The sequence below is a fragment of the Pezoporus flaviventris genome, unplaced genomic scaffold, assembly GCF_033815535.1.
Source record: "Pezoporus flaviventris isolate CSIRO_AGI_PZ_B2104156 unplaced genomic scaffold, CSIRO_AGI_Pfla_v1 ptg000025l, whole genome shotgun sequence".
NCBI lineage: Eukaryota > Metazoa > Chordata > Aves > Psittaciformes > Psittacidae > Pezoporus > Pezoporus flaviventris.
This window is the reverse complement of record NW_026892573.1, coordinates 24,935,272-24,948,518: the sequence shown is the minus strand read 5'-3', so window position 1 is coordinate 24,948,518 and position 13,247 is coordinate 24,935,272. Positions and strand designations below refer to the sequence as shown.

The following is a 13,247-nucleotide window of genomic DNA, read 5'->3' as shown; positions in this document are numbered from 1 at the left end:
TGCCTGTGTGTAGCAAGTTTATTCTAGGTAGGGCATTCCATTGCTTTCATTCATTACAGAATAGGAGAAGAAATTGGGAAATCAGCTTGATGTGGAGGGCTGTCAGGGTGTTTGTGTGAACACATCAGCCCTGAGGGCTGTCACATTCTCAGCTGTGTCTGAGCAGACTTTTTGCACTAGGTACAAGGCGGTGATTCATCCCCGTGCTCTTTGATGAGCTGTCTGCTTTTCTTACCTAAAAAGATTCCGGGGGCCTTGTGCACAGTTAATTTTGAGCTTTTTTTGCAAAGGCAAAGCATTAATTTCTCCTTCTTTGCTGCTGTTTTTCTGTTGGAGGGTGTCACCTCACTGAAGTGTAATTGCCAGGCTGGGCTGCTCATCGTCCCCATGCTGTGTATGTGGGTTGTTCAAGTGGGTCGGCCCTAGGAGCTCCCAGGCAGAGAAGAGGCTGAACTGTTTTTTCCCCTACAGAGAAGCAAGGGAGGGAGATCCCAGAGCTGCTGAGAAACACCAACACAATTTATGGCCATTCTGCTCTCCTGTAATTTTGTTCAGTGCTGACTGAGCTTCTTTCTCTTCCTGCAGCAACTCTTTGCCTGCAGGGCTGCGGGAGGCTTTGTGGTGATGTGTTTTGGGAAATAACAGCAGACAATGGGTAGAGCAGAGCCCATGTGGTAACCAGCAGCATTGGGCAGGACTGTTGGGCTGTGGGAACCCCCCTGTGTGCTGACAAATCTGCTTCACTGTGGTAGGAGCACTCTGGAGCAGGCATCTTCTCCTGCAGGTAGTGGCTCACCCAGGAGAGGGGAGGTATGGAAACCAGAGGGTGTCAGGGCACCCAACTAGGAGCAGTGGTTTCTGGTTGGGATCACATACTTAAAGATTCAGGAAAGTGCTTTAAAAATTACTTGTGCTAAGCCAAACTTTCCTTTCAAGGAGAAAGAATCTCAGTCTGCTTAAATGGTCAAGGAGAGCAGTGTGATGGTGCCTCCTCACAGAGGCTGATTATAGCCTCTAACTATTTACAGGAAGAGAAACCTTCTGCTAGCAGAGGTCACACTGATCTAAAGAAGAAGCTGTAACAGAATCAAGTGCTGTTACTTTAGTCACTAATCAACATCACTTCTGGAAAATTCGCATGAAACTGGTTTTTGGTTGTAAGTCATAGTCATAGAATAGACTATTTCAGTTGGAAGGGACCTACAGTGATCATCCAGTTCAATTGCCTGACCAATTCAGGGCTGACCAAAAGTTAAAGCATGTTATTAAGGGCATTGTGCAAATGCCTCTTAAACACTGACAGGCCTGGGGCATCGACCGCCTCTCTAGGAAGCCTGTCCCAATGTTTGACCACCCTCTCAATAGAGAAATGCTTCCTCATGTCCAGTCTCAGCCTCCCCTGGCACAGCTTTAAACCATTCCCATGTGTTCTGTCACTTGGTACCAGGAAGCAGAGATCGGCAACTCCCTTTCCGCTTCCCCTCCTCAGGAAGCTGTAGGGATCAGTGAGGTTGCCCCTCAGACTCATCTCTCCAAACCAAACGCTAAGTTCTTAGCTGCTCCTCATAGGGAATTCCATGTGTTGCCCTCCTCTGGATGCATTCAAGGACCTTCACATCCTTCTTAAATGATGGGGCCCAGAACTGTGAAAGGTCAAGACTGCTTGACGAGGCTTTGTGCATTGCCAGCCTATGAGGAAAAAGAGAACTCGACTTTTTCTGAACCACAGTAAGGTTCCGTTCGAATTTCAGACAGCTTTGGATTCACGCAGCATTCCTTCAAGTGTGCTGTTCTTGTGGTGGAAGCACACGTGGTGTCTGGCCATGCCTCAGCAGGGTGGGGAAGAAGGACCTGCTTTCCTAGATAGGGAAAGTGTAACGGGGCTTCCTGGAGCTCCTGCTTCAGAGAAACTTAAATGGAAAGTCAGAATAATCTGACTAGGTTTGTAGTTCACCCAAGAAGGGGTGCCACAGCATGGGATATGGCTGGTTCCACAGGTCATCCCGTTGGAGCTGTGGACAATTATCACCGTGGGAAGCAAGGGTCTAGGCTGCTGGAGCCTGGCTGCAGGTTCCTACACGGGCAATGGGTGACAGCTCCAGCATCCCTGGAGCTTGTATTCTGCTAGTGCTGCAGCTGGCAAATTACACCTAAAGCTTAGTGAGCCCTGGAGATGGACCTACCTTCAGTGGAGGTGGGCTTGCACCTTGGCTTAACAAATCACGAATCCATCCCACCCATGATTCAAGAGGCTATAAAAGCACTGCATTTAGAAAGGTATGTGGGAGGCTATATTTATCTCATAGTTCTTCAGTCTGTGCACATCATCAAGGTTTCCTCCATGAACACAAGGGCCAGGCATGCAGGAGCAGATTCTCACACTGGCCTTGATCATTCCTGCAACAATGATTTTAGTAGAGAGGTAACAGTTAACATAACATTGGCTTATTAAAAGAGTTGTTTGGATTGACCTCAACAGCAAAACTCTGCTGGGGACTATCCTCCCGTCAGTCTTTAGGGCTCAGGTCTTAACATGCAGGTCCACTGCTAAAGACTTCCTCTGCCTGCCCTGCCTCCAGTTTGCTGGACTTCGATGAGATGAAGTTAAGAAAACTGAAAACCCAGAAGATTTCTTTTATCTGTTATAGAGTTTCTTTTTGTATAGAGCAGTGTTCAGTCAAGGACAGAAAGGAGTGAGCCACAACAGTTTAAAACTGACATGAGGTCAGAGTTGAGTCTAGAACACTTCTGATGGCACCCAGAGCTAAGTTTTGGATCTGGGATCTGGCAGAATAACAAATTTTGCCTTCTACATCACTTTCTAGGCAAGAATACATCCCACACAAATGCACCATTTCCTTTGTTTCTCCTCTTGGATGGTGCTAGAACAGTCACCTCAATCACAGAGTGAAGGCAAATGAGCAGTTACATCAAATCCGGCCCACTCCAAGCTTTTTTGGGGAGCCACCAGCAGAGAGTCCGTGGGGTGTTATGGCATGGTGAGCTGCCCCCCAGTGCTGGAGAGCATGAGCCTCCAGCACTGCCAGGGCTTCCTGCCATCCTCTACTGGGGAGATTGGTCATTGTGGAACTGGTGGCTGGTGTGACACTCAGCATGAGCATCGCCCCGACCCTCATTGAAACATGATGGGCAAACACGGAGATGGGACGTGTTCCTGCTGGGCTTTAACAGGAGCTCTTTCTGTTTTCAGTTTGAAATAGAGATTCAGAGGATTTCAGAAGCTTATGAGGGCTTGGTCAAGACCACCACTAAGAGAGAGTCTTTGGACAAAGCGATGAGGAACAAGCTCGAAGGAGAAATTAGGAGACTTCATGACTTCAACAGGGATCTCCGTGGTACGTTGCACTTGCTTGTGTGGTTTTTCCCCACTGTTGCTGTGGTGTTTCACTTCTCACAAGCTGCAGAGCTTTAGAGGAGTAGCTTCATGTATGTTTTAGATGGAGATGTTTAAACATCTGGAGAAATCAGGCCTAGCTCATTGGCATAAGACAAAACTGCTGTCACCCCCCCAGTGACCAGGAAACCTTCTGGCAAAATATGAGTGAGCTTCAGATTGCTTTGCATTTGGCACTTGCAGATATTGATTTGACAGCAAGGCCACCAGACCTGAAGTCTCATTCAGCTCTAACAAGCTGAAGAGCAAATAGTGATATAGAGCAGTACTGTACAGCCCATAAATCTCGGAGTTCAGTGCCTTTGTGAACCAGTAGCAAGTATCAGAGGGTATCTCTTTTTTGTATTAAAAACATAAAATTGAGAGTATATCCTTTCCAAAAAGGAAATGGGGGGTATGTTGGGTAGCTATTACTTGTCCAGGTACCTGATGGGGGTACTTTGGTACCTCCTTATACAATGAGATGCCTTCTGCAAGCTGGCTCATGCTTTTTGCAGTGGTGCATGGTCTTTGGAGGAGGGAGACACTTAAAGGCAGGACCTTCCTAAGGAAAGCTGTTCCTGGCTTCAGAAAACTGCTCCTTTCCCAAGGCATCCCCAAGGGTTGGTGTCACTGGGCTGGGGGCTGCCTTCCCCCAGGGCATCTCACTCCCCAGGGACAGCACTCCACTGCAGGAAGGCCCCCGTCCCCTTGCAGTGCTGGGTAATTCAGATTGCAAATGCCTTGTGCGTTGTGAACATTGTGAGGAATGAACTGCCTGGGCATGGCAGAGGTTTTTCCTCCACTTTCTGTAGATCTGAATGGCACAGCTTCATGGAAGAGGTCAAAGGCCTCATCTTTTATGTATGTGTCAGCCTCCGTCTTAGTGTCCTCCTTCAGGGAGTCTATTTATACTGCTCTGTTGGCATGCATCTTATTTCCTTGCTTGGCCTACAATTTTATATACATATATTTATACTTAAAGTATTTCCTGTTTTCTGCAGAACGACTGGAGACAGCCAATAGGCAGCTGGCCAGCAGAGACTTCGATGGGCATGAGGATAAATCAACAGAGGGCCTTTATGTCACTCAGAGTGAGTACTGTGCTAATCTGTTTTGAAATTGCATAGATGTATATGCATGCTGGAGTGGAGGTGAATACTTTGCTGTTAGTTATTACTGTCCTTACGGCTTGGTTTAAGTCGGCTAATTCATCACATACTCTTATTTAAGCTTCAGACTGGATTGTTTAGGCTGTTTGTTTTCTCTCTCTGAGCACCAGAAGCAGCAGTGGGAGTTAATGGAAGCACAGCTTATTTTTGATAAATATTTATCTGAAATGATGAAGTGTTGCTTGCAGGGATCATCTCCAGGGATGCGTCCTTTTTAGGGAAGCCAGGTTCTTCACTTGGCTGGGCAAAGCCCAGAAAACCTCTGTTGACTTGGTCAGTGCCATGGTTTGACTAACAGGAGGGAGAGCAGAGCTGGATCATCCTTTTCACAAAGGACTGAAAAGGCAAAGATTTTACAACAAAAGCATCCATCCCCAAAAGATTTTAGGCTCCCATAATGCCTGGGCACAGTGCTGCAGCATTTCCCTGCCGTGTGCTGGTGGCTCCATGTGACCATCCAATCCAAAACCCAAGCAGCTGGATGCTGCCTGAGTGTGTGGCTTCTCTCGTATCCTGAGCATCTTCAGCATTCCAGAAGGGCTTGTGCAGTACCTTGTGGGCTGAAATCCCATTGAAGCTGAATGCTGTGTACATCTAATCTTTCTGTTTTATTTATTGCACCAAGAGCTTACTTGAAAGATGAGCTGTAACTGCAGATCCTTCAGTGGAGAACTGGCCACCTCCATTAGTGTTTGATACTACTCCGTGTGCTTCACTGCAATGTCTACCAGCTCCTCCAAATGCAGGAGAACCATCTCCTTGATGCCAACACAGCAACTTCACTGTCATTTGGTGCATGTGTGCACAAACCAGAAGAGAATCTAATGATCTTTTCCATGACTGTGTTAGCTTTGCCGTATTAGCAGTTGCTGCAAGGGCATGTAGATGCTGTTGTGAATCCAAGGGGATGATCTGTTAAGAAAACAGCATTGCTATGTAGGTGTTGTCGTCCTTGGGAAGACTTCAAACAGGGTAAGTTGCACAGTGCAAACTGCAGACTGGGGTCTGCTGTCTTCACACAGACTTCCTGTGTGTTCCCATAAACTGGTAGCTACAAGGGAGAGTTCAATCCCCAGGATGGACTCAGTTATTTGAGTTATTTTCCAGTGCATAAACATGCTCTGTGCTTCTACTGATAAATATCTAGCAACGAGAAGTTGTGCTGAGCTCTCAGTATATTGCTGCTATCAATTCACAGCTTACAAACAAATATAGCTTTCGGATCCTGTCACATAAGATGGTCTGGATGCTTGGAGTGTCTCCTGGCTAGGCCAGAGAGCTAAATGTTACTAATGCAATGCAGAGTGCTTCCAAGAATAGAAAAATGGGCACATGTAAGGCAGGTCCTCTTCAGTCATGTTCTTGGAGCTGGGGCATGCAGAGTAATGACCTTGATATCAAGCTACCTGCCTAAAACCCCTCTGAGAGCCCATAAAAGGATTTGCTTGGAAATCCTCTGTTGCTGACTGCATCCAATACCTAAAGGGGCTGACAAGAAATCTGGAGAGGGCCTTTTTGCAAGGGCGTGTAGTGACAGGACAAGGGGAATGGTTCTAAGCTGAAAAAAGGTAGATTTAGATTAGACATTGGGAAGAAATTTTTCCCTGTGAGGGTGCTGAGGCGCTGGCACAGGGTGCCCAGAGAGTCTGTGGCTGCCCCATCCCTGGCAGTGTTCAAGGCCAGGTTGGACAGGGCTTGGAGCAACTTGGTCTAGTGGAAGGTGTCCCTGCCCATGGCAGGGGCTTGGAACTGGATGAGCTTTAAGGTCCCTTCCAACGCAAACCATTCTGTGACTCTATGATTTGTACATTGAGATTGTTCATGAGTCTTGCCCAGGGGCAGGCTATGACCAGGGGTGCCCCTCACTGCCAGCCTGGAGGTTTGCAAGCAGTCTGTACCCTCCTCACATCTTTTGATGGGTTGCTTAGGCAGAAAACTTAGAGGAGAAGGGGTGCAGCTCGGTTTAGTTGCCATGTGTGCAGTTGGCTACTAAGACTGAAATAGTCATTTTTAGAAGAGAAAAAATGGTGCCTCCATGCACTCCCATCAGCTGCTGCAGTTTTGTCATGAGCCTCATGTTTGTGTTTTTCCTAAGGGTAGTAGCTTATTAAGTCAGATTAGTAAATATGAATCATTAGGAAAGCAAAATCAGATTTATATTCCCTGTATTTATGGAAAAGAACCTGAAAACATGACCCTTAACATCCATGACCCAAGTTAGAAAAAAGACTTCAACATCAGTGGGTTCCTAGAAGTTACAATTTTTAAGCCAGTCCCATGATGAGGTAAAGAAGGAAAGATAAAGCTCTTGAGGCTTTTTAATGCTCCTTCTTGGTAATACTGGAGAATTAATACTGTGGTAACGCTCCAGTAATAGGAATAAAATCCTGTAAAAGAAGTCTGACAAGGCAGGATATGCAGGGATTGTCTCTCAGTTCCTTGCAGAGCTCTCCATTACTGAGATGGAGACCAGAGGTTTCAAAAGCTCTAATTCTTTGTAATAATAACAGGTAAAGCCAGGCTGCATGCCTCAAAGTCTTAAGTGCCAGGCATTTGTGCCTAAGAAAAATGCTGCTGTTGTATTGGTGTAGGAGAGAACTCACAATCTGTTAGTTTCATCACAGTTATGTGATGGTTTGTGAGTGGAAAAGGTTCTTTTAAGGAAAGACATGAAGCAGCAACCAAAGAAGGTGTATGGGCCCATACAGGTGAGAGAGCAGCCAGGCAGGACGAGGCTAAGAGCTGTGGAAGGGGAGAGGCAGAAAGACTGAGGATGGTTTCAAGGGCATAGCGCAGAGAGAAAGCTTATGGTACAGTCTGAGAATTCTGTGTGTCTTTCTGGGACTTCTGGACTTAGGGACACTGTCAGAGCAGGCGTTCCTTCAAGGGAAGATTGGGGTCTGTGCACATCCACGGGGCTCTGCATCCATTAGTGGGGATGTGAAGACAGTTTTGGCAGTGTGTTGGTAGAGCCTCATGCTCCCTGGGAGTGCTCAGTGGATGTGACTCCTACTTGGGCACATGTCTCTGTCCCAAGTATCCCAGGCAAAGAAATATTCTCATTGAATGAATCCAGCCAAAGAAAACGCCCACAGTAGATGATTTTGAGGGTGGGATTTTGGGCAGGCTAAGACCCATTCAGTATTAACGCAGGAAAAAATCAGGGCAGATGCAGAAGTTGCAGGGGCAAGGGATACAGAGCTCCTTGCCCATGAGCTGCACATGGGGAAGGGGAAGTTGCTGCCCCCGTGTACCCAGAGCCAAGGGCCACCAGCGCATGGAGCAGTATCCTGAAGTGTCACATTATAAAATGGATCTGTTTTACTTGCCTTCCCACTGCCCTCTGAAGGGAAAGGGCATGGGAAATCTGATTTCAGTTTTCAACACATGAAGGTCAGATTCCCCCGACTTGTACTTCATGACATGCAAATGGAATGTCCAAGATGTAAATCAGACCAAGTTCAAGCTGCCCACGATACTTTGTAGGGTAAGGAAAGCCGTCACTGGCTACAATGGAGATTCAATGACTTCTGTGACAACAGAGCACCAAACCTTTCTGCATCCCTGCTTTGGTCGGTGACCGTGAGTAACCCTGTACCCCAAGCCATTTGTTAAGTACATTATAATTGATCATAATTATTAATTGCAGTGTGGAATCCCCATTAACCACCATGTGAGAAAATGGACTCAGGGACTCAAGCACGACCTCTTGCAGCTTCTCAGCCTTTTCTTGGTGCTGGTGTGGCCCAAACTCCAGAGGGCTGTGGGAAGCATGCCATTTATGAATGAAACTGCAGGAGGAGAAGACTGCAATGAGCTCTTTTGGCATTGGTATCTGCTTTCTTTTTTTCTTCTCATGGAGACCTGCCAGTGGGGATGGAAAGAAATGTTTCATTTCCCAGTTCTGCATTGCTGCTGCTCCAGACTCAGCTTAGTCAGCATCTAATCACAGCTGCAGGGGCTGCAGCAAGGCTCAGGCAGAAGGACAGATGGACGGACAGTGGCTTTGCTGCTCCTCTGGAGGGAAATGTCAATGTCCAGCAACCTGGCCCTGTTTAATGGGCAAAGAATTCAGTAAAGCTGTGGGAAGCCTCCTCTTGGCTGCCTGCATGGAGTGAATAGGCTCTATTTATGCATTTATTTAGCTTATTCTTATGGGTGGGAACCAGCCGCTGAAAGGTCTTTGGAGCAGGCAACAAGGTCCTGTCCTCGTTTCTGGCCTCTCTGGGCAGAGTGGTGGGGCACAAACGGCCTGTCCTGCTCTTCATCCTCACTGCCTCAGCATCCTCTTGGGAAGGTCAGGGCACTGGAGTTGGCCAAGTTTTTTCTTGAGCTGGATGAGCAGAAGAGGTGATTCTGGTGTGCCCATGCTCATGAGTCAGCTGGTCCAAGGGTGACCAGCAGCAGCTGTGACATATGCCCTTGCCCATGGAGTGAATGGCAGAGCTCCTCCACACACTTGCCTTGTCAGGAGTTGTAAGACTGATGAGAGGCTAAATGAGCCCCACAAGTTTTATTCAAGAAGGCATTAGCAGTTGTGAGCAAAGAGCCACCGCTGGGAAAGGCAATAAGAGAACGTACATAAGAGAAATTGTTAGAAACACCATGGTGGACATGGTATAAAAGCCAGTCTTCTTTTCCAGCTAATCTCTAGTCGCCAAATTAGGCTCCCACTGCCATAATGTGATGTATTTTCCTCCTCCAGCAGTGTTCATTCTGTAGAAACAAGGTGTGTATTTAAAATACATCTGTTACCACTCTGCAATATCACAGCAAGGAGAAAAGCAGCTATGGGTGTATTGAGGTGGGCATTAAACTGGTCAAATAAGTTGATACTTAGATATAATGTGTGAAAAGCTGGGGGTTTTATCTAAGTGTGGGGAAGAGGTGGCACAGAATCGACTCTTTCTCTCTGATGTTTCTTCTTCAAAGCAGAGTCGAGACTGGTGAACTCTTCATGTACCTACCCAGCTTCACAACTCAAAAATGCTTTTTGTGAAGCACTGAAGCAGGCTCTTTCCTTTCTCTCCTTTTTCTTCAGCCAGAGTATAGATGTAATGTCCTCAGTGTGTTGAGGTACATCAGAGGCAGTGGTTGGGAAGCTGTGAGATTACAACTGTAAATTGCAGCAAAGAAGCCTTTTGGGAACTGTTCTGTAATAGGATGCTCCAGTGACCCACCAGAAATGGAAACAGTGATTAGCTGGAGTCTCTTAGGTAAAAAAGCAGAAGGTGTATGCAAGGGTAGCACTGTAAAACAGTAGTTTTAGACTTTAAGGGTACCTTGAATGTACTTGAAGAGAATTGAAGGTATATCCAACAAAGTCCTTCTTTACTACAAATTAACACACTATAGGAAAGTGGTTATAAAACCGTGTCTCCAGCATTTTGCAGGGAGAAGGTGACATGGGGAAGTGTTGAGAGTGAATTTTTCTTGCCAGCTTTCTATTGGGTTCAGTGGTTATTCTGTGTACAGCATCATCTTGTCCTCCTTTGAGGGGAGGGTAGAAAATGTAGCGTGGTCCCGACATGAGGAGGTGGAGTGCCATAGTGCTGAAATAGCATTCATCTTCCCCTTCTTTGCCCTCTGTTGAAATAGCTGCTTGATAATTTGCCCAGATTTTCACTTTTGTGCTGTAGATCCTAACGTTCCTTCTGTTCAGTCTGATGGAATTAGATGTACTTGTGTTGAAGGAAGAGGTCTGCATGTTCAGTATAAAATCCCTTGCCAACGTGGGAAGATGCAAGGCTACATCATCCCAAAATGGCTCATGGTGTGTGCAGCAGTCACAGGGCTTTGCCAAAGCAAATGTGCCAGTGTTGCTGCCACGTTTTATTTTTGTGAGGTGCTGAATTCCTACTTTTCAGATAAATGGGAAGATGGCTGGGTGGGTTTGGGCTCATCTTGTCCACTTGTGTGTTGTTCCCCATGGCTCAGCTCCTATGTGTCTCACCTTGATGCAGGCACCTACCAATAGTGTGTAAATTAAACCTGTTCTCATCCTGCCTGTAATTAAGGAAGAATGAGGCCCTTCTGTGGATAGTTCAGGTGTGAAATGGGCTGGCTCTGGCCACGTGAGCTTTCCTGACCCTCCTCTTGGGGAGGTGGATGGTAGAGCTTCCAGCTTGAGTGGTCACACTTGGTTTGGACAGGCTGGATAATAGGGGCAGATTTTCCACATTTCAGTGGTTTTGGAGCAACTTTTCACTTCAGTTAAAAAATAATAAATTCTGTGATGCTGTGTTAAAAAAGTTAAAACCCAAAGCAAGGTTTACTTGATGCCAAATTATTTCTGGAGGAAATTTCTCTTCCAAATGCTCTATTTCTGTTGTCATTCAAAATAAAGGCCAGATTTCGAAATCTGAGGTTTCGCTGAATGAAGTCTCCATCCCTGCTTGCTCCAATCATTAACTCTTCATGGTCCAACATCAGGGATCCAGTGACTGGTGTGCAGTGCTCCTGTTCCCTGAAATGGCTTCTCAGCACTGTCAGGGCAGAGGTAGATGGAGCCAAGCATTTCCCCAGGCAGTTTGCCAGCAGCGTCAGTGGTGGGCCTGCAATTCATTGCCGAAGGAAAAGATGTGAGCAAAGCTGACTGAATTTAGCCAGGTCTTTTTATAACATCGTCTTAAATCTTACCCAAAAAAGGGATGATTTTCCTCCACAGAGGTTATCTACGTGTTTTAGTCTCACTCCTGATGCATTAAGGCACTTACAAGGAGGGGAACACTGATCACTGGACCCTTAGGTCATGCTGGACTGGAGAGTCACCCACAGCCTCTGCAGGGCTGAAATGCCTCCCACAGCCTCCTTTCCTCTGCATGACTTGTTCAGATGCCTCCTATCTTATCCTTCCTTACTGCTTTCCCCTCTTTCCATTTTCAGGCTGTCCAGCACAGATATGTGTTTAGTTTTTGGCTTCTTCACATCTCTTGTGATCTCCGTCTTTGCAAATAAAACGGACCAGGAACAGCACAGCTCATGTCCATGGGGCTGAGGTTTCTTTCCTAGAGAAGGGCAACAACATCTGAACTGGCAGGTATAGACAGTCCTTGATGTAGGCTGTTTGCAGGCAGGGTGTTGTATGGGAAAGGAGTGGCTGATGCAAGCCAAGTTTTAGCTGGGGAACGTTCTGGTGGTTCAGCAGAACTGCTTTATGAGGCCGTGCTCAGATCCACAAGCTCTGTCAGTGCAGATGCAGCCCAAGCTGCCATTCATCTCTGCTGCTGGTGCTCACTTAAGGCTGGCATTGAGGGACTGAGCCTTGATAGTAGAAACTCCTTGCCCATGGTGTCTCAGCGCTGTGTTGTAATGTCCCCAGTGGCTGCTGCTTTACATAAATCTTGCTTTTCTATGGAGGTGGCAGGTTACCTCTGGTGCATGGCCCAGCCTGTGAGCTGTCCTGCTGGAATGGCTCCTGTTCTTGTCTTCCTTCCAGACAAAGAGCACTTGAAGGAGAAGGAGAAGCTGGAGATGGAGCTGGCAGCTGTGCGCTCTGCCAATGAGGACCAGCGGAGGCACATCGAGATCCTCGACCAGGCCCTCAACAACGCGCAAGCCAAGGTCATCAAACTGGAAGAGGAGGTGAGGCACGGGCAGCATCTCTGTGCTCTGAGGACAGTGGTAGCTCGTGGTTAGAGCTTCCTCTCTCCAAGTCCTAAATCCCTCCCAGCCATGGTGTGGCAGGTCTTCCCGCTCCCCTTGTACTGGCCTTTTTACAGAGAAAATGCATAGTTATACAGCGCTGAGCCGAACAAGCAAGCAAAGGGGACCACAGCCATAGATGTTTTCAGAGCAGAGCCGGGAGCAGCACCAAACTCAAGTAGTTGGTGACTGAGGTAATGGTAAGATTTAGTAGAAGTATCAAATAAAAAGCTGACTACTCACTGAATGGGACTGCAACACAAATACGTGGTGTTGGTGCATCCCATTTATCCCCAGATAATGCCAGGGGGCTTTTGAGATGTGCACAGCAGCACAGGGCTCAGTAACTTCTCATCTGAATAGTGGTTTGAAATCAGACTGTCCAGGATTTAGAGGCACAAAGAGCCACAGGTTGTATTTGGGAACTGAAAAAACCCCTATCATTCCATGAGTCCTAAGAAGTGCAGAACTTTCAAGAGGTCTTTAAGCAGTGATCCTATAAGCCTGATAGTGAAAACAGGTATTCAGATAGGAACAGAAATCTTAGGAACAGAGAGCTCTTCAAACTGACAGACAAATACAGAACAATGTCTAGTAGCTGAAAGCTGAAGCTAAACAGATTCCAAGTAGAAATAATGCTCTGTTTGAATTATAACTAACAGTGATGTTGTCAGTTCTTTATTACTGGAGCTCTCCAAGTCTCCCATTTATTGTGTTCCTTAAGGACCTTCGATCAGGAGGTGTGGGTTTAATACCTAGCTGAAAGTCTATGCATTCTGACTATTAAAAGAGGCCTTTTGGGACCTAAAATCTCTGTCCATGGGACCAACAAAAAGGGAACATGTTTTATGGGTGATAAAAGAAACATGATCTTTACTATCTGAGTGGGCAGGTCACTGGGGAGGGGAGGGCCATTGATGAATCTCTATCTTAGCAAGCTGGGTAGAGGTTCAGGCTCTGGCACAGGCTGCTGGCATGATCTTGAGCAGGTCTGTTCCCTTTCAGTGCCACGTTTCCCACCTGCACCCTCCCAGGGC

The 13,247-nt window shown here is 46.8% G+C and overlaps 1 protein-coding gene across 4 annotated transcripts in view; it reads left to right on the top strand.

Moving 5' to 3' along the window:
- AMOTL1 (angiomotin like 1) overlaps positions 1–13,247 on the top strand; it is a 67,189-nt gene that overhangs the window by 35,882 nt on the left and 18,060 nt on the right. For all 4 annotated transcript variants that reach the window (XM_061457871.1, XM_061457872.1, XM_061457870.1 and 1 more), the window contains 3 exons: positions 3,212–3,356; positions 4,399–4,488; positions 12,005–12,150. In XM_061457871.1, the coding sequence (XP_061313855.1) occupies positions 3,212–3,356; positions 4,399–4,488; positions 12,005–12,150 (381 nt within the window). The remainder of the gene's footprint in view (positions 1–3,211; positions 3,357–4,398; positions 4,489–12,004; positions 12,151–13,247) is intronic.